We start from the raw sequence: 21479 nt of genomic DNA on the forward strand, positions 1-21479 counted from the left end.
TGAAAGTGCTTAGAATAGTGTCTGCTGCACGTAGAGAAGATCCATCTGAGCATCAGCTGGAATTGCCCTTGGCGTGTACAACCTTCTGCCGGGCCAAGAAGACATGAGGTCTCAATGTTACTGTTTGAGCCATTGTTTCCTCTCTAGTCTACATTTGGAGGTTTGCTTGAGAGGAGTGTGTGTATGTGTGTGTGTGTGTGTGTGAGAGAGAGAGAGAGAGAGAGAGACAGAGAGACAGAGAGACAGAGAGACAGAGACAGAGACAGAGAGACAGAGACAGAGAAAGCCAGAAATAACAGTGCCAACCAACTGGCCCTACCCAAGATAGACTGCTTTTACTTAAAGAGTCTCACAGGGTCCACACTACAACAGGTGAGGAAACGTGTCTGTGTGAGGTCATCTTCATTCACTAGCTACACAGTCCTCCAGAGTAACCATTATGGTCCATTATGCCCAGCTCTGCCTTTTCTAAGTTGAAACTTCTCAAACTCCTGATTACCGTAACAGCAGGAACTAACTCACACATAAAAGTTGTATGCCTGGGGTTTCAGTTTCTAGATATGTGTTGGCGCCTGTGTAGAAACCAGAAGATGAACAAAAAAACAAATTTGGGAAATGTGCTGAATAGTTTTTTTGTCAACTTGACACAAGCTAAAGTTATATGAGCAGTGGGAACCTCAACTAAGAAAATTCCTTCATAAGAACTAGCTGTAAGACATTTTCTTAATTAGTAATTGATGGCAGAGGACCCAGTCCATTGTCAATAATGCTATCCCTGGGCTGGTAGTTCTAGATTCTATAAGGAAGCAGGCTGAGCAAGCCACAAGGAGCAAGCCAGTAAGCAACACCCCTCCATGGCCTCTGCATCAGCTCCTACCTTCAAGTTCCTGCCCTTTTTGAGTCCCTGTCTTGACTTCCTTTGGTAGTGAACAGTGATGTGGAAGGGTAAGCCGAATAAGCCCGTTCCTCCCCAACTTGATTTTGATTGTGGTGTTTCATCACAGCAATGGTAACCCTAATTAAGACCCAAGATCATGTTCATCATGACCTCAGGAGATGAGCAGCTCCCTACTGTTGCCACAAAGAATTCAAGGGATGAGTGAACTTGGAAGATTCTGTTGCAGCAATGACAGAAAGCTTTCTTTGACTGTTCCCCGTGGCTGGTGTTGGCTTCTGTTCTGTGAATGGCATTGTGACTGGAAACGGCACATTGTCTGTGAAAATGCTCGGTATGGTTCCCTGTTGCGACACCCCCTGCACCGTGACTTGAGTTAGTCATCTGCAGTTTTCCCTAACCTCACTTGCTGTAGCTCAGAGGAGCAGCTCAAGGGCCTCTTGGTGCGGGGCTCGTGGTAGACACTCGGGCGAGTTCGCAGGTCATCAGATTCATGAGAAACAAATCCAAGAAAGAAGACCAAATAGTGAAATGAATTCCCATGTTTGTAAGCTGCTGTCCTGTGGAGAAGGAAGGGAAACCATGTTGCAAGGAGCGGCTGTCAGATCAGCAGGCAAGGGCTGCCGGCTATTTTTTTCCTTTGCTGTGACATCGCTCTGTTTGTGATTGCCTCTGATTTGCTCGTATTCCGCCTCTTGCCACTCGGTTTGGGCTCAACTTCATCCAATATTTCTTGTTACCATTTGGGGACCATCTGGACCTCAGCAGTGGTCTCCCCAAGAAGACATAGCATCAAGGGAAGTGATGGGCTCTGCTGTGTGTCCTGCCCTCTGCCTGGGAAGTGGGCTGAGAGCCTGTCAGCCTGCTGACAGGAGCCAATTTCACATTCCTGTGACTCCACTTCGCTCCCTTTGCAAGTCCTGAAGCCATGCCAAATCTTGTTAGGAGGTTTTGAAAACTCCTTGAGTTTTGGCTAATGTGGACACAGGATAATAGATTTTTAAAAGGAGAAGGGAGAAAGGAAGAAAGAGTTAGGAAGAAATAACTGAGCTTTTGGAAACCATTCCCCTTCGGTTTCTAGTTTTCTGATCTCACTGCCCCTGGACGAGTCGGTTTGTAATGTCTGAAGCCATTTAAAAACAGCAGAGCCGTCTCTCAGCCTGCTCCTCCAGCCAAAGGAGGGGAACAGGAAGCTCTAAGTCCTCCTGTTGATGTTGGATCTTCTGGCTTCCACATGAGGTCACAGACTGGACAGAGGTCTCGGAAGTCTGTAGGAATGCTGGTGCACAGTCCTTCCTAGAACTCCTCAGTAACCGAACAGCTGCAGGGTTCCCAGTGCTTCCGCCCCAGCCCATCATTAGCCATCTTACTGTCACCACTGGAATAGCTGCATCATCCCTGTGCCTGTAGGATCCCACTGTCACCAGCATCTATTCCCTAATGTGCTGTGGCTCAAAGACTTCCCGGCATCCTGCATCATCCACCTATTGAGACTGAGCTGGATGCTGTGTTCAATGGTACAGACAGTGGGTAGGAAGTAGTACTATGCGCTTGAGTCGTGTCAGGACTTTTCACTGGGTACCACATACCAAAGGATGTGCGTGAATTGTCTCATTAATAACCCTGGCGGTGTGTAAATTGCCTGGTTTCTCTTGTTTCCCTTTCAATAGAAGGACAGGACCATGGTAGACACTTAGTGGGTCGTAGATGATTAGTAGGTGGACATGGCTTGGAGGAGCACATGACTCTCAGTCACATGGCAGGCATTACCATCACCACCCCCACTTACCCAAACACTAGTACCATCATTTCTCAGCCAAGACAGTCCACAACTCCTTCACTTTGTCACTGATATCCAGCTGTTTGTATCTCACCACAGAATCATTACTAGCCTGTAAATGGTTCCATAAACCTTATTCCCATCTATATTTTTATATTGGGTATGTTTGAGAAAATTTAGGCATAAAAGCCTGGAGTCTCTGTGTCACATCCAAAGGAAACTCTCTTTCCCCTAGTTCTGGTGGTAAAACAAAAGAACAAGACAAAAAAAGGAAGGAAGGAAGGAAGGAAGGAAGGAAGGAAGGAAGGAAGGAAGGAAGGAAGGAAGGAAGGAAGGAAGGAAGGGGAAGGGAAGGGAAGGGAAGGAAAGAAAAGGAAGAAGGAGGAAGAGGAGAAGGAGGAGGAGGAGGAGACAAACAAACATTTCTTAGGAACTTGTGAAGCAAGTCCCCCTTTGCCAAAGGAGTCATGTTCCCTTTCACTGGCAGAAGGGACAATCGTTATCTGTAATGCCTATTAGCATGCCAAAACACATGCTGTTCCCCATGTTCCCTCCATATCACAAGTCCCTAGCTCTTCTTTTGCCCACACGCTTTATTTTCATCTCTCTATCTCTCTGCTTCTAGCATGGCCAGGTCCAGTCTCTGGCCATGTTCAGTCTGCTTCTTTCTCTCTGCTCTGGCTCTTCCAGACACCCCTGGCGGTTCTCTCCTGCCTATCTCCAATGAAAACCTTCCCCTTATACATACCATGGAGCAGTCAGGTCACCAGTTTATATAGTTTTCATGTCAGAGGTGGCAAGAAGAGAAAAGAGTTTGATGGGGTGGATCCAGAACAGTCCACTCTTGTCCCTGTTCAAAAGTGGGGGAAAGATGACAAGCAGGAGCCTGGGTGTCTGTATTGGAAAGGCCATTCCCCACCTTCGGTTTCTTCTCCAGCTGACTTTGTTGTTGCCCTGGACCAGTGCTCCCCATGCCTGGCACCTGCTCGCCCTCATCTCTTTGTCACCTCCACTTTGCTACTGGCAGCAACTGGATTTTAAAAGAGGAAAGATGTGTTTGCCCCTAGTTTTTGGAGGCCCCTGCTGAGTGGCGAGGAGCCACAAGGAGCCCAATGTCAGAACAAGTACTTCTCTTGGGCAGGAGCAGAGAGTGGCTGGGTCAGCACATCTGTCTGTCGACAGCTCAAAGGCTCACACACAAACTGCTGAAAGAGCTTCATGAGAAATACCTCAACCCTGAGTGACCTAGGAACCTCCTGGTAGGGACTCCTCCTGTGGGATTCCCTCACCACCCCCCAGGGCCACCCTGGGGGTCTAGCTTTAACCATAATAAACTCTTAGGAGCTCAAAACATTCAAACCATAGCACCTGCCAAACAATAAACACCTGTTCCCTTCTCCTCCCTTCTCCCTGCCCTCCTTCTATCTCTCTTTTCTGGCTTCCTTTTCTTTCCCCCTTCCCTTCCTCCATCCCTCCCCCCTCCGTCCCTCCCTCTCTCCCTCTCATCCCCTCCCCTTCCCTCACTCCATCCCCTTCTCTCCTCTCCTTTCTTTTCCCCATTCCTTCCCTCCTCCCACATTCCTCCCTTTCCTCCCCTCCCCTCCCCCCTTCTCCTTCCCTCTTATATTCTAACCTCTCCTCCCTTCCCCCTCAGCCCTGTTTGGGGGGAGGGAAAGGCATGACTTAGGTTTCAGGACTGAAGGCGCTTCCCCAGGATGTGGCCAGACAAGGGACAGCATTTTGTCCTGAAGCTGCTGTTCCTACATCTCCTTCCACTCCCCTGTCTCCTAAAACCATCCGTTCTTCCCTTTAAGCCCCTCTGCTTTGAAATGCAGGCACATTGGGTTTTCTTCCCATGAGATGAAAATGGGAAGATAAAGAATGTGGACTTGGAGTCTTTGCCTGGGTTCTCCCTGCTCCTTCACAGGAGTCTTCTGAGGTCTGCTTGGTGTCCTGGGTGAGCTCTGTCCCCTTCATCACTTCTCACAATGCCAGCACAGTCAAGCCAGGCATGGTGGCACACACCTGTAAACCCAGCACTCCGGTCTCAGAAGGCAGAGGCAGGAGGATGACTACAAAGCTTGTTCTACACAGTTCCAGACCAGAAGAACATAGCAAGACCTTCTCCCAAAATCTCAAAAGAGCAACAACAACAACCGCAAAGTGCAACTTCCAGGAAGTAAGATGTCCTGTTTTGTTGTCTGAGGGACTATAGACATAGCCTAGCATGTGCTCTTTGAAGAAGGATGCCATCTTCATTACGAGATTCAAGCATGTCCCCTCAAGCTTCCAGACATTCCTCAGAACTGTCCTGAGACAGTAGCTGGAGGAAGAAGGGCTTTGGGCTGCAGAAGGAGTCCCAGTATGGGGTAATTAGAGACAGGATTTCAATCACCCCAAAGCCAGGTCTCCATGCTAGCACTAGTCCATCCCGCCCCTACCCCGCCACCGCCATTAGACTGTGGCATTGAGTCTAGCAAGAGTGTCAAGCCCCACATCTTGTAAGGCCTGGCACGCTCAGGCATTAACTGGAATTCTATTTCATTTGATTGTTGATGAGGCTTCATGAATTTCCACTTGAAACTTACCTTTAAACGTCCCACAAGTACCTGGCTCTGGCTTAGCCCAGACAAGGAGAAATCTGAGATCCAGTAAGCGGCTGCTATCAGTGCAAACTGAATTTGATGATTTCATGGTACTGCCTAGATATAGCAAGGAACTGAATTCTCCCAAGGAAGAATTCCAGTCAGTGCAAGTGTGGAAGATCCTCCAAAAGAATTGAAGAAACTGCACATAGATGAGATGTCTAAGTGTTGAGAAAGTGGCCATCACTGGAAGTATGGCTGACCTCTTCCTTTTTCATACATTTTCTGTCTAGTTGGGTTAGCTCCTGCGCCTGTCATTAGCCACACATGGCTACTTAAGTTGAAACTAATCCAAAGGAAGTTTTCCAATTCACTCCCATTAAGCATATCTGCAGAAGTTGGCATATGCCTCTCTCCAGATTGGACAGGAGAGATGCAGGACTTTCCATCATCATAGAAACTTCTACCAGACACTGCTACTCTGGGGTAGAATCCCAAGTCAATATCACAGCTTGTCATCCTGTGCAATAGGCTGCCCCTACCCTATTGTTCAGTTGCCAAGCAGAGCTTTTCTTGACTGTCTCCTAAGAAGTAGGAAGTGGCCATCCCCTCTCTGCTGAAGGTGGTGCAGAGAATAAGCTGCTAGTATCCCAGTGAGAATTAGTCTTAATTAGCATGTGCCTTGCTTGTTAAATCATGCATTCAGGAAAGTAGCATGCATTCGGGTGCCTGTAATCACTAGGTGTTCTTAATACTACCCACCTGTGTGTAGTTACAAATCACTTAAGTTAATCCATTCCTCCTGGGCCCTCTAAATGGATAATCGAATTGATTCTTTTGCAGCCTTGGCCTAGGTCCTAGTTTAGATCTAAAAGCCTGTGTCCTCCCATATGGGCACTCCTGTCTACCTCGGACGACAAGGACCACATATCTTGGCCCTGCTGAGAGCACAGACCATGTATTAGTTAGTCATCACCGTGTCTCCAGCACCTGCCTAGGTCCTGGCAGGTGGGAAATACACTGGGAATGTTTGTTGAAGTCATTAATTAATCCATTACCTAATCAATCAAGATGCCTTTGGTTCTCCCAGTAGGATGCTCACTGATTATTCCTGAAGAGAATTCATTCCCCAGCACAGCAATTTGAAAAGCCAGTCACACATCAGAGTCGCTGAGGATCTGTGGAATCGTGGCAAAATCAGCTGCCCCCCCCCCCCCCCCCCCCCGCATACCCTCCCCTCCAGCAGAATCAGAGATCAGAGACCTGGGCTCAGGTCTCAGAGTTTTGTAAACGCCTCCCCACAGGATTGTGTGCTCTGCAGCCCAAGATTATATTATAAACCATGTCAAGTTCCTGACTTGTCAGCCATAAATATGATTTCATCGTTTTTGATATTTGTGCCCCACATCCTATCTCATCCACAGTCATTTTTACTGCAAGGGCACCATCAATCTGATCCCCCTTCTCCCGTTCCTCAGTGGTGGAACCATCATGCCCCTACTGTGGGAAAGGAAACTCCCCATGGGAACTTTATTCCGGTGTCTTTATGAAGAATACTGAAACAGTGTAGGAGAATATAGTCCCTTAAATCTCTTCTCAGAATGTGAGGTCCTGGTATATTTGTCACTTTTTTTTTTAGTTTTTAAGAGTGATAATTGAAGATAATTGCTAAGCCAAGCTGTAAACATAGTGTTAAGTGTGGGTAAAGCAAGTGATGGGGGTGTGGGAAGCAAGGGGATGGATTCCAGGACCTAGACATGAGTCACGGCTGGGAAAGGGGTCTTGCATAGAAGTGCCTCTCCACTGGCCAGATGGAGTGCACTGTCACCTACGGCCACACCAGACAGGAGGGAGGAGCCTGGGGCATTGACCAAGGCAGAGTCCGACAGCACAGGACCAAAGGTATCAGAGATACCACCTGGAAGAAGATGGTCTGGTGAAACCGCCTAGGAACAAGGCCAGGAGGAGGGAATGGAATCAAGAACAGACTAAAGGTTACTCATTCTAGTCCCAGACACCATGTAACAATAGTTTCCTCACGTTATGAAGCCTGTGTAGACATGTTGTTAAAATGAACTAAGAGATAGGAGCAGATGATACTAAATAATGGCTCTGGTTTATTGAACATCTACATTGTGCCTAATACCAAACAAAACTGTACATACATCTCAGTAAGACTCAGAGAATGGCTTTTTTTTTTTTAGGTATGCACTACCTAAAAATTGAGAAAAGTGAGGCTCCTTGACTTCCAGAGTCATGTGGCCAAGAGGTGGCATGACTAACTCTATCTATCATAGGTCGATATCTATGCATTTATACATAGATAGATATATTTATCTAGATTCCTAGACTGATCTTCTTCTGAATGTACAGAAATCACCCATCACACCTCACCTCTGCAACTCCCCAGAGGCCACCTCTTCTGTCACCAGGAAGGTGACAGCTGTGTGCGACGCTGGAAGTCCTCCCACGTTTTCATTATGTGGGACATGGTGAGGCTTTTATGAGACTCCACCACGGGCTGTTTTTCAAATTTATTTAATTCATCCATCATGTTCTGAAGCCATTTGCTTTTTTATATTGGACAGATGTAATGAGATTTTGGACACTAAAAAATGTTTTTATTAAAAGTTATGACCCAGAGCTAGTTGGTAGGGGCCCTGCCATAAATCCCCAGGAGTATTGGAATTTATAAGGGATGTAGCGACATAACCTTAACCTTCCAGGCCACACCATAGATTACATGGTCTCCTAGACTGTTGCTCTCTTCCTACAGCCTCACACACCTGTGGCTAAATAACAATACTAATAATTATCAGTGCCGACAGGAGTGGAAGGAGTATTTTCTGTAGTTATTGCAATCATGACTTTTCATCTTGTCATCGCCACAGGTGAGCCATGGGGAGACAGACCCTGGTGGAGACAGGTGGCAGGATTTATGGATGGGTGTTCTGAATGGCAGTGGTCCTGGGCATGTTGATTCTCCTGCCCAGCTCTACATCCTGTGGATGGGAATGAGGGAAGTAGCAGTCACAATTTCTGTGGACAGAGTGAAGGCAATTTTAGCAAATGGGGGACAACAGTCTCCCCATTCCTCCATGGCCAAGACCAAGCCCTACTCAAAATTAGGAAGCACTGTCATCTCCCTGCACATGCGCAATGACTCAATTTGAATGCCAGTAGATACAGACTCTACTAACATTGAGCTACTTGGAAATTATCCAAAGAATAATTAGCTTGGATATATAGACCAAAACAAGGTTATTAAAAATATGCCTGTGTAGTAGATATTATACATTTTGTATGATACATAATATATTCAGCAGAATTAAAAGTTTAGAGAAGAGTTAGTTTTGGCCAGCTGCCAGCCACTTGTGGAGACACAAATTCATTCATTCCTGTTGGCCAGTGCTATGTGGTAGACCCTCCCTTGGGAGCTGCAGGGCATTTGGGAATGAATTGCACACATGAGAGAACTCTCAACAGAACAGGTGCAGCTGAGGTGCTGAGGACTCCAAGGACTCCAAGAGGAAGAAGTCTCACGGCAGAGGCGGCATTCAGCTGGGCTTAGGAAAGTAGGGACCACTGAGCTTAGCAGGATGGGAAGAGATTGCTGAGTAAAGAGAAGAACTGGCACAAAAGATGGGTACAACTGGTTGGTAGTGAGTGTGTGTAGATATGTGTGTATATGCATACAAATATGAAAACGTCATAATGGAACTCACTATTCTTATACTGTTAACAACTAAAAGAATTGCCAATAAAAAACAGTTGAGTTTGGCTAATATCACATGACGGCACATCTTCATTTTCAAGGAAGACTGTCCACTGTAGACACCTAGCTCTCACCTATAGACACTGCTGCACCAAGCTGAGTGGTGTGCATAATTACAGGAAGATGGACTTTAGAGTTACAGACATGCTGTCGCTGTATCTCCCAATCAGGCCTGTGCTTTATCATCTGGTTATGCTGAAAACATATCCCAGGGTTTTCCCCATACATCAGAATCTGCTCCCGCCTACTTGAGACCACGGGAGTGTAAACCATGGCTACCGTCATCATTAAACTCATAAATCCATGTCATTTGTGTGTCATTCACTCCCTCCTCATTCATCATCCCTTGCACTTGCAGAGTAGCCAGCCATTGGACGATTTTGAAGAGCGCTTTGCTGCAGCCACGCCGGTAAGAAGGAGAGGGCCCTGTCTGTTTAGCTGTTTCATGTTGTTGGACCATCACTCATTTCATGTTCATCAATCATGCCTTGTGGTTACAGAACAGAAATCTGTCAGTGGATTTTGATGAGCTTCTTGAGGCAACCAAGGTAAGACCTCCAGGGTCCTGTTAAATCAGAGTTCTTCTGACTATCCTCATGTGTCCCATCATGTCCTCGTCCACCTGCATAAATGGCGATTATTCTATTCTGTACTGCTCAAAGGTGCCCATTGCAATGTTCACAGGAAAACTAAAGATGCTATGGGTCCAGTAGTAAGAATGTATGTACAAACGGTGTGTGTGTGTGTGTGTGTGTGTGTGTGTGTGTGTGTGTGTGTGTGTGTATGATGAGATACTTATAGGGAAGCGTGTATGTATGTGTAATGAGATACTACTGATAAGGAAGTGTGTGTGTGTTGTGTGTGTGTGTGTGTGTGTGTGTGTGTGTGATGAGATACTTACAGGAGAGTGTGTGTGTTTGTGAATGTGGATGTGATGAGATACTGATAGGGAAGTGTGTGTGTGTGTGTGTGTGTGTGTGTGTGTGTGTGTAATGAGATACTTATAGGGGAGTGTGTGTGAATGAGTGTGTGTGTAATGAGATACTGATAGGGAAGTGTGTGTGTGTGTGTGTGTGTGTGTGTGTGTGTGTGTGTGTGTAATGAGATACTTATTAGGGGAGTATGTGTGAGTGAGTATGTGTGTAATGAGATACTGATAGGGAAGTGTGTGTGTATGTAACATAAGGGGAAATGGAAAGGAGATAGCACCCCTTAGTTTCATTCAACCAGTACTTTAGAGGTCTCCTAACACATTCCAGACATTCTGGGTGGGGGGGGGGGAAACAACAAAACCTTTATTTGTGTCCTGACAGACAGGTGCGAAGGCAGAGGGGAAAGGAACGAGTGACTGTAGAAGGAGCTCGTGCAGAGGCCCAAAGATGGGTTTCCCATCATCCTCTGTGCTCTGCCCTCCTTAGCACTGTGTGGACTGACTGCATAGGCCTGCCTTCCATAAAGCATCCAGCTCCTGAAAACAGGGGCAGGAGCATGCTGTCCTCAGGTCTCTATGTCCCTTCTTTTGGCACAGTAGACAATGTATGATAAGAATCCCTGTACGTTTCCTGAAGGATCCCAGGATCTCCTGTACCCAAAACATAGGGATTGAGCCTTTGAGAGAATGTGTTGTGGGGGCCAGTCCAGGACATCTCATTCTTCTTCGATTGTGTCATGGAAACTTCCCCTCTGGGGGTTCTAGGGCTACTCACTGCCATCATGTTGACAGAAGGGCCAAGGACTAACCTTGAGCCTGCAGTTTTCCAGTGTTCTATATACCTGAGAAATTGCCACTTGTTCAAATCAAAGTGACTAGGCCAGGGCCAGGCCTGATGGAGATATTGAGGGGTGTCAGTGTCTTATCTCCATCCCTGGCTATGGCAGCCTCAGCCTCACTGCCCCTACTATTGGAAAATATCCAGTATCTTCTACAAGAAACACATCTGCCACCTATAGTTACATCTGTACAGAAGACCTTTGCAATGCTTGGGTGGTAGGTAGGTCCCTCCTCTATCATGAGCAGACATCTTGAACTGAAGCCGCAAATAGCCTCCCATGGGTGTGCACCATAGCAGGTCCCTTGGGAACCCTGGCTTCATAGAGCTAACTACCACCATTAAACAAAGCTGACCAGGGCTTGGGGAATCAGCAGACAGATTGAAACAGGGTCTGGTTGCTCTGCCGGACAATGCACCCCGAACTCCTTTTCCCCAGCTGATCCCAAGTGGGTCACTCACCTCAGCCTCAGTTAAGCCATCTGTAAAGTGCAGACTGTGGCGATGGAGCTGACTTTCCTGGGCTCAGGGAGTGTCAGACATGATGATAATGTATGGGAAAGCTTATTGTGAGCTGTAAAGTGTTTTACAAATGTGAACTCTTAGCTTTATTCTCTTGAGGCCTTTAAAATGATGGATGAGGACAGTATTTTCAGATGGAACATGGTTTATTAGGTTACAAGTAAGCGGCCGGAGTTTGCATGGGGGAGGGCCGTGAAAATAGATACTGTTCCTGATTCTCAATCATATGGGGTTATTCAGATTATTTTTAATTTTATGGCCTAAGAACCCCCTTTTTCTATAAAATTTAATTAACTCGGGGTTCTATTTAAACAGCAAATCCAATGAAACGAAATAACAGCCTATGTTTTATGCCTCCCCATGTTTTTCTCGTTTAATCCTTGAGTGAAAATCATTTGGCAAGAAGAAGGGCTATATCTCAAGAAAGAAGGTTATTTTAAAAGTTGTGCTTAAGGAGAAAATTAGCCAATAAATTATCTTTATGATGTTAGTAAAAGTATGCCGTGAGTTCAACACATTTGAGATGTAAATTGTGTGACTTAATTATTAACTTCATTTTAATATTTTCCCAGTGCTGAAAATAGTTCAGAGCCGTTTTATAAGCATGGAGATCCCAACTCCAGGAAGCCCAGAAGCTTCAGTTGAATTCGTTAAGTAGTTAGTCTTTTATGCGGAAGGAGAAGGACCCAAAGGGTAGGTTTCGCCCTATCAGGGGAGATGTTGTTGGTGGACCAAAGAAGGCTTGCAGAAGAAAATAAGAGAGTCCAGACTTAGGAGCACACCCTGCTGTCATGTGCACGCCAGCTGCTGGATTGTCACTGTGTGAGAGGCAAGCTGTTAGGAGAGAGCTGGGGCAGGGGAAGACCATGAGATGCACACAAGCGCCTCTCAGCCTTGACCAGTCCCCTGTCCGCTCATTTCCCAGGAGAGCTGCATGCTGGGAGCACCAAACCAAATACCTCCCCCAGTGCTCTCCCTGGCTTGTGGAGTTTCATGTGTCTTCGGGGTCCTTCCTCTTCTTTGTCACCAGGCTAACTGTACCCCTCCTGTAGGATTTGGAGACAGGCTTTGGAAAACTCTGACTAAATCCTCTGCCCCTCGTAGACTGGATTCTAGTTGCCCCCACGGAGACTTGGGTCACCCCTTCCTGTCATGTTACCTTCAAGGGATCTGCATCTGTGGACTACCATCCCCCACAGACCATCACTCCCTGCAGTTGGGACTTGGCTGTTCTCCGTTCTATACCCTAACACCTAGTGCGGTGCCCAGCACCTTATGCTTCTTCAAGGTTTGAGGGAAGAATGTTGTGTTCTTGGGTAGCAGTAAAACACTTTGTTTTGACGTATTCAGAATGACATACCTTGGGGACTGAACCGAAGTCTAAATGCAAAATTCCTTTCTGCCTCATATATAACATCTATCCATACCTTGCATGTGACTTCATACAGTGTGTTTAGTGTCCCAGCATTTTTTATCATGACCCTTACAAGGAGTCCGGTGTGGAGTTCTCCACTTATGGCATCATATCAACACTTAGAATGCTTGGGATTTGGAATATTTGAGGTTTTGTGTTTTCAGATTAGGGATGGTGAATCTCTAACACATAAGGGGATATTATCAATTCCATCGTCCAGCTGAGGAAGAGATGCTTGAAATTGTTAGAAGCAACATGCACACCCCATGATGGGGCCTTCTCCTGAGCTCAGAGCTGCCTCACTCGTTGGAAGAAATGGTCGTTCCTCTTTTGGTATGAATCCTATAGATCCAACTATGACCATGCAAGAGCTGAGTGTCAGGGGGGACCAGAGTAGTAGGGCAGCCAACATCTTCCTGGGCCTTCTGGTAACCGGGTTTTATGGCTGCCTGCATCACAGGCCCTCACTTAAGATCTGAAGATGAATGGAAAATAGTTTTTGCTCAGTGGACAGGCTCGTACAAGGTGTGTGATTATGTGCTTTGCATAATTAAGTCAGGACATTTGGTTCCTGGCCAAAGAATCCCTATGGTCCCTGAAGCTAAAGTGTATGCAGATTAATTTCTAAGTGTATCTTAAAAGGGTTCTTCTGCTCTATGGCCAGGCTCCCTCACATACCCCGTATGATGGATGGGAAGATGGATGGTCCAGTGTCTGTAGGGATGGAGTTCCTGGGAGTGATTGATAGTGTGTATACTGGGCTGGTTTTGATGCCCTTCCTGGTATTAAATGAAATGTTTTCTTTTCATCCAACCACATTTTTTATCCTAAAGACAGACTTTGGGAGGAATACGTGTTTGCCTGCATGCTCTCTATTATAGAAAATACAAATCCTGACATCCTGACCTAGATAACCTTGGTGTAATCTCTAAGTGAATCGGTTTCTTTACTGAAAATGTGAATAATGGTTCCTAGCTCTCAGGGCTAGTGCTGTGGGAGCACTAACTGGGAGAGGACCCCGTAGCCATCCTTTGTCATTCTTACAGGTAGGTGGTTTTTAGATGGGTGGTTTCCACTCTTGAGAGAAACCAGTCTCAGGATTGCATTTCTGCCCATAGTTTTTGGTGTTTGATGGTATATAAGGATGAAGTGCTGTTAACACTGCTTGTAGCAAATGGGTAACACTCAAGAAGCCTAGAAAAACAGCTAGACACAGAGAAGTAGATTGATTTTGGTTCTATCCAAGCGTGTTGCCTTGGGACCATGAGATGCAGTGGTGAATGACTGGCCTCACCATTGGATAAATGCAAAATTTTCTTATCTTAAATGTCATGAAGGAAGGGATATTCTCACAATCTAACGTTTTAAAGCAAGCCCAGCAGCATTCGCTCTCCTGCTGATATCATTCTCTCTGTGTCTTTTCAGGCTGTGACCCAATTAGAACTTTTTGGAGACATGTCCACCCCTCCTGATATAACCTCTCCTCCTGTAAGTATGCACCGCCCTCCGAGCCCTGCCGCCTGGCCCCTTTTCCCCAGCCACACAATGACACAGTCTGGGCTTTGGGGAGAGAGACTGGCTGGTAAATTTCAACCAATGCTCTCGAACCTCTGTCTCCTTTACTGTGAAGGAGAAAGAATTTGGATAAACACCTCTGGTTTGAAGAATAAATGACACCATGCATTCAGCAACCACAGGACATTGTGACTTGCTCTTCAACCTCAGTCTCCTTTACCATGAAGGAGAGAGAATTCAGATGAGCACCTCTGATTTGAGGAATAAATGATACCATGCATTCAGCAACCACAGGACATTGTTGGTGGCTTGCTCTTCAGGCTCTAAGAAAGGAGACGGAAAAGACATGTAGTTTGTGCCTACCAAGAGCAGGTAGCTGAGTTAGGAATATGGACAAGAAACTCAACAAGGCAGGAAGCATGAGAGGGTGTGTGTCAGCGTGTACCTGATCCCTCACAGCACAGTAGGCAGCTAAGGAAAGGAAGCCTCTTCTACCTCGTCCTTCCCTTCCCCTCCCCCTTCCTTTCTCCCCTCCTCTGTGTTCACTGCCCACTGGCTTGCCTTTGAGCCTTGTAAACCGTGACCTGTGCCTCCCCGAGCCACTCATGTAGCCCTGGGTTCACAGCCACAGCTCACTAAGGGCATCTGGGGCACTGCTTGCAAGAGGATGGAGATTGCACAGAGCCTTCCTTTGAGAGTACAAAAAAGAAAAAGGAAAGAGAGAGAAAGGAACGAAAATGGAATTAAAAACAAAGCAAAATAGAACCTCCATGCAGGACACTTTTGTCAGCAATCCCATCCCTGCAGTAGCCACTGCAGCACCAGCATGCCCTCTTCAGCTCCCCTCTCCCCCGACCCAGCCTGCTCCCCAGAGGTCTGGAGAGAGAGCAGTCAGCCGCAGCTGCACCAATTGAAGCTGCGAGGAATGAACTGCTCTTCTGGGCACCACACAGTTGTGCAAACAGGCATCGTGCTGTGGTTCATTGGCGAGATGCACCTCACAGAGGAAGGGCTGTGATCTCACCACCAAGGACAGGTGGCCCTTGCAGCCCACAGTTGCCACCAGGGAATGCAGGCACAGCTGCCCTGTGCCCAACAACTGATGTCCACTGCAATCCCGTCTTGTTCCCAGAGAAGCCAGGCCATTCACTCTCATGAGCCTTTCTCTCCTACAGCACCCCCAGGTAACAGCTGGGGTAGAGAATAGGCAAGAGCGCGCCTGGAGTGCCCTCTCTTCTTTATCCCCTGCATTGTACAGATGAGCAGACTGAGACCCAGGAAGGCCATGTGCGGGAAAAGTGAACAGCTCTGACTATGTGCAAAAATGCTTAACACAGCAGCTCAAGGCTGCATTTCTGGCCCCGAACCCAAGCGCCATCCAAATGGATGTTTAGTAATCCTCAGAACAAAGCCATTCGTCCCGGAAGCTGACGGTCTAAAAATGGCCCTGTCTAATTGCCATGGTTTCAGGATTAATTGCTTGCCCCAGTCTGTTCCAACGGAGGGGGCGGGGACCGGCAAGGATATTATGGCATCCAGCAGGCTTACACTCCAGTAGGCAAAAGCCGACAGTTAACAGGTGTGGACGTTCCTATTTGATAACTCACACCTTACCCAGCATGCAGCTGACCTTCTGAAGCTGCAGTTTAGGCCGGGTTGGTGCTAGAAGTTCCCAGACACGCTGCCGTTGTTAGGTTGTCATCTTGAAAATATTTCCTTCTCTTTTACAAGCAGGAGGTTCAAGCAAGAGTCTGCAAGGCTCCAGGACACACAGGCCTGCACTCCATCCACTCACCAAGCTTGCTTGGGTTATTTAGCCAACTGTTTACTGACCACCTAATCGATGGCAAGCTCTAAACTGAGAATACAGTAGGGTTCAAGTGTGTGCATTTCGGATTGAATTGACCATTTGCAAGTGGCGAAAGCCATATATGATGAAATAAGTTGGTGGCCGGAAAACCTCCAGAGGTAGGGGCTCAAATGAATTCTCATACTAGCCCTCATGTGCTGAGCATCGACTGTATGCCCATGCACGGTGCTTAAGAAAAACTTAATTAGAATAATCATTTGCATGCATGGTTTCATTTAGTTCTCACTGCAGGTCTGGAGGGAGGGGGTAAGATAATGTTTCTGTCACCAACCCACAGCCCATGAAACACATAAGTGACTTGGACTGTGTCTGTTTTAGCAGCCCCCGCCTCACTCCCATCTCCTCCCTCCATGTGGACTACTGAGCAGGTCTCATGCATCCGTCTGTCCTCTTGCCCCTCTCTGTCTGGCAGACTCCTGCGACCCCAGGTGATGCCTTTCTCCCGTCGTCATCCCAGACGCTTCCGGGGAGTGCAGATGTGTTTGGCTCTGTGTCTTTTGGCACTGCTGCTGTACCCTCAGGTAAGCCCACCGTCCTCCCTCCTACTTCCTGTGGACCTCATTCAGACAACCAACAGAACCAGTGCCAGATACTGTTAGAACATCAGAAGAGCCCTGTTCTCGCCTGTTAAATTCTCATCAGGAGACATGAGGCGGCCAGGTCAGTGGGCAGGTGGTCCAACACAAAGCTGTGGGTATTGATGCCACCTAGAAAATTCCAAACTCAGGCCGGGCAGTGGTGGTGCATGCCTTTAATCCCAGCATTTGGGATGCAGAGCCAGGAGAATCTCTGTGAGTTCAAGGCCAGCCTGGTCTACAGAGCGAGATCCAGGAAAGGCTCCAAAACTATACAGAGAAACCCTGTCTCAAAAAACCAAACAAGAGAGGGAGGGAGGGAGGGAGGGAGGGAGGGAGAGAGAGAGAGAGAGAGAGAGAGAGAGAGAGAGAGAGAGAGAGAGAGAGAGAGAGAAAGAAAAAGAAAGAAAGAAAGAAAGAAAGAAAGAAAGAAAGAAAGAAAGAAAGAAAGAAAGAAAGAAAGAAAGAAAGAAAAAGAAAGAAAGAAAGAAAGAAAGAAAGAAAGAAGGAAAGAAAGAAGGAAAGAAAGAAAGTTCCAGACTTGGGATCGTTTGAGAAACATGGTATCATGCACACAGACATGCAAATCACTACAGGTCCATTTCCTCCTAATCACTTCAGCCAGCATCAGGGAAGATGATGTGCAGGAGAGAAGAAGCAGACCTCTTAAATCCCTGCTGGGCTCGAGGAAAGAGAGGTTCCCCACCCACATGGGCAGCGGTGTAGGACAACAGTAAACTGCTAGCAGTGTATTGAGATGAGAATGTAATATTTAGAGATTTAGAAAGTATCTTTTTATTTTCTGAGTATCCTTTAAAATATGTAGACTATATTACAACAGGGTAAAAATACCTATGGTCACCATGCTGCAGGTAAGTTACAAGTGGCTGGCATCCCAGGAGTTATACTTTGTGCCCATGATATCTGCCGCTCCAGGTAGCCAGGCCATTCCACTTGGAAAGAGCCACTGATAGGTGAGTTTAGTTCATTTAACTATCTGGGCGCCTAGAGGAGTATTGCCTTTCCCTCCACCTAGGTTCCCTGAGTTGCAGGCTCAGTATTTCTCTCCTGGCTTCATTCTTGTAAACAGCAAATGAGAGCCTGAATATTTTAGAATACAAATCTGCTTGTGCTTTTTTATGTAAATAATTAATTTTAATTATATAGTGTTAGGAGCAAGTTCTCGCTACTAAATATAAACCTTGCTGTTATTGTATATAAATTAAAAATTCATAGCCTGTTCTGGAATACAGCTCCTCCTCTTGAGTTAAGAACCATCAGTTTTAGAAGCAATAAAGTTGGTAGTGACTGGCCTTGACTTATCTATAGGCAACCTAGAAATGTATTCATTTCCAAGCTCCCCTTGTGAATCTTTTAGTCATCTCTGAGATGGGATAGTGATGATGACTTATTTTCTGAGTACAAAATGGACATTAAAATCTTGAGAACAGTAAAATAGAATGTGTCATTTTAAACATGAATAAAAATGTCCATCAGGAATGCTCCTGCGCTTGAGCCTTATTGTCATATTGCTTTGTCAATAAAGATCAATGATAACAATGCTAGACCCCATACTTCCTAATCGTTGGACATGCTTACTCTACAAGTATTCACTGAATGCCCACTATATGCCAGCTTCTGTTCCAGGTGCTTGAGGTACGCTGGTGAACATAGAGGCCTTCCCTCTAGCTGGAGTCATAAGCCATAGTATAAATCAGTTGTGCAATACTTTAGAATGTGCGAGTTATGGGATGAAAAGATGCCTGGAGCAGAGACTGGACACCAGAGTTCTGGCCAAAGAGGGTATGGTCAGGAGGCTGTCTTAAGTAGGGCAACATCAAGAGGGTGAAGGGCCAAGGAAGCAGACAGGCTTCTTGGTTAAGGGTGTTCCAGGCAAGGGGAGGAAGTTTGACCCCCTCCTACGTCCATCCTCCTCTCTTTAAAGGACAAGATGTCACCAGGTGTCATTTCATGTCTCCCTCTGCACTCATATTTGATTACAGATGCCCTGGAGACCTTGGTTAGACAAAGGACCACTCTGCTTTGTCCCAGGCCAGCTTGAAGAGTGTAGTCTCTTGTTACTTAACCGGCTATGTGTCCGGATATCTGTCTTTGTGATGCTATCTCTTTGGATTATTGAAAAATCTGATCAGCTTTCAGAGCATACGTCTAAAATTAATTTGCATTAGTGTATTTTTGCTTTCTGTCTTTACATAAACTATACTTGAGGTCATCCTCAGGCTGAGCTTTTACAGCTTGAACTGATGTTAAAATGTCACCCAGCTGTTGTACCTCCGTCTCCCTGGCACAAGTTATCTATCTAGCCAGCTATAGGAAGACAAGGTCCAGAAGTGGACCAGTCCCACAAAGGCTAGCTGGCTGCTGGCTAGCTGGCTTCCAAATCTCCTGGCCAGGCTTGGATCCTGGCTTTAGATGTTTGGACAGATAATCTGTCAGAGGCAAAATTGTATCTTCATACCTGGATTGAAAAACAATACCTTGTGTCAATACCATGAGAACTAAATGAGATCATTAAGTACCTTGGGAAATGCTGGTGCATTGTAGGTACTCAGTGTGGGAAAGGCTGTTATTATTTTATTAACATAGCTCTGGTTATGAAAGTCAAAGGACATATGCCCTGTCCTACCCTATCTTTGTCTTTGTTTTTTATCTTCTTGGAATTCTTTTAATGCATATAGTAAAGTTTAGGCCATTAGTCTTTTGGCTGCTCATGGCAGAGGTAGCCTGGGTGGACTGGAGGATGTCGGCTCTGACACCCACTGGCTGCAGCTGACCCTGCCCATTCTCTGCTGAGCCTGGGCCCTTACCTGTAAAATGAGGGGTGGTGATTTGACCTCCCAGAGCTGTGCTGAGAGCCTTTGATTGGTGTCTCTCCTTTGTAACGTTGCCCAGAAATGTGCTCTAAGGAAGAGCTCCGTGGATGGCATGTGCTTCTTATCAGGGGCCCATTCTTTACTGCTCATCCAAGTGGTGGTACAAGCCGTGCCCTCATGGAAGTAGAATTTTATGCATATAGATTAAACAGATAGTGGTAATAGCTACCCGAGAGGCTTACTACAAGGATCTGCTCCCTACCAGAAAGGCTCATTGGGGGGGGGGGGGATGCTGTTGTTTTGTTCTCTTCTGTATCTCTAGAGAATGAATCAGAGCCAGGCATCCAGTGTGGATATTTTTGGATGAATATATGAGTCAAATGAGGCAATGTGGCTAGGAGGTACCGTACAAGCTCTCTACAAATACAGAGACCCTTTGTTTTCAATGCGTTCCTTATAGTTTAGTCTGGTTTTGTTTTCCTTTTCTCAGTCATGGGTAGGAGTGTCTCCAAAGCTGGCATCTTGTTATAAATTGCAATTTTTAACACTTAAAAAAAAAAAAAATAAACCACCAACTGCAAGGTGGGGATGCAGTTAGCCAGCAGCGAAGAGGTTTGTTTTACCCGGAACTTTTTGACACAAACAGCTGTGCCTTGGCACCTCATCCTTTTCCACTGCTGCACACATTAGCAAGTCTGCAGCTAACAAGTTGTTAGGTGGCTGCAGCGGCTGCCATGAAGCTGCTCCCTGAGACCAGTGCTGCCTTAATCCTGGTGCTGAGGATCCCCTTCAGGCATGCATAAGGCCTGTGGCTAGAAAGCGGTAGCTCCCAGGCTTGGGGAGAACTCAGGCTACACAGCGCCCCTCCCCTAACCAGGAAAATTGAATAAGATCTGTAAATTCCCCCAACATGGTACCAATTACCCAATGCTGCCTTTTTCTCTTCTGAATATTATACTTTGGTCTGGAGCAGATGGCTTGAAGCCAGAGAGACATGCTAATAGCTCTCTCCCAAAAATTGTGCCTAGCCCATCTGTTAGCTCCCTGTGGGGGAAAAAAAGAAAGAAAATATGGGGCAGGGGGCTGCCACCAGCAGTAGAGTTATCAGAGATCACAGTACTTGTGGATCTTACATTGCACTCTTAGAAAAATATGGTGGAGATGCCCCTCCTCTTGATCCATACACCAGCCGGTGCTCATGAGCCAAGCCTTAGCTGAGCCTTATGCTCAAAACAGTGAAGTGCCACACAGACCCCTAACTCATGACTCAGAATGCTTCTCCTTAGGATTTTTTTTTCTTTGTGTTTGTGTGATGGCTATATGCATTCAGTAGAAACCACACTGTGAATGTTGATCTTTCCCCGGGGTAACAATATGTGGTACAGTACTCTGTGGATGCGGGGCAGCCACAGGGAGCTATGGCTCCCAGTCAGCCATGCAATCAGGGGGGAAAAAAAGGTCACTCTACAATGTACTGGGCTGCTCAGCTAAGCTGTTCAGTAGGTTAGGCCCTGCAGAATTTGGAGTTTACAACCCCATCATCAAAGAACAGATGCATTTGCATTTTAGAAGAGCATTGGGAAGGAGAATAGTGGCATGGCTGGGTAGAAAGCTTCAGTTTCTACTCTCTCGACAAAATCGGCAATAGAGTCACCAGGGTCATTGAAAGATCCATGGATAAGTCACCACTTCTGAAGCTTAGATCATTCTTTTTATAGCAAATATCTGCAGTTTGGAAACTCATCGATAATAACATAATGTTCTGACACCATTTTTAATCAGTGTAATGTCTACTGATAGCATGGAATTGAAATGAAAAGTGATTTATAATAAAGGATGCATTTCAATTTAGAAATACTTAGGCATGACCGTACTACAGGACATGATGAGTAATAAGATGATCTTACCTGATAATAGAGTCACCAATAAATGCTACAGCTGAAAA

At 46.2% G+C, this 21479-nt stretch overlaps 1 protein-coding gene across 8 annotated transcripts in view; it reads left to right on the forward strand.

The window, feature by feature from the left end:
- The window catches only part of Dab1 (DAB adaptor protein 1), a 1137674-nt gene that overhangs the window by 1097717 nt on the left and 18478 nt on the right, over positions 1–21479 (forward strand). For 4 of the 8 annotated variants that reach the window (XM_016005717.3, XM_076564632.1, XM_076564629.1 and 1 more), the window contains 4 exons: positions 9394–9444; positions 9536–9583; positions 14166–14228; positions 16538–16646. In XM_016005717.3, the coding sequence (XP_015861203.1) occupies positions 9394–9444; positions 9536–9583; positions 14166–14228; positions 16538–16646 (271 nt within the window). The remainder of the gene's footprint in view (positions 1–9393; positions 9445–9535; positions 9584–14165; positions 14229–16537; positions 16647–21479) is intronic. The other 4 variants (XM_042271518.2, XM_076564631.1, XM_076564630.1 and 1 more) reach the window with 1 other exon arrangement.

This window comes from Peromyscus maniculatus, chromosome 2, assembly GCF_049852395.1.
Source record: "Peromyscus maniculatus bairdii isolate BWxNUB_F1_BW_parent chromosome 2, HU_Pman_BW_mat_3.1, whole genome shotgun sequence".
Classification (NCBI taxonomy): Eukaryota; Metazoa; Chordata; class Mammalia; order Rodentia; family Cricetidae; genus Peromyscus; species Peromyscus maniculatus.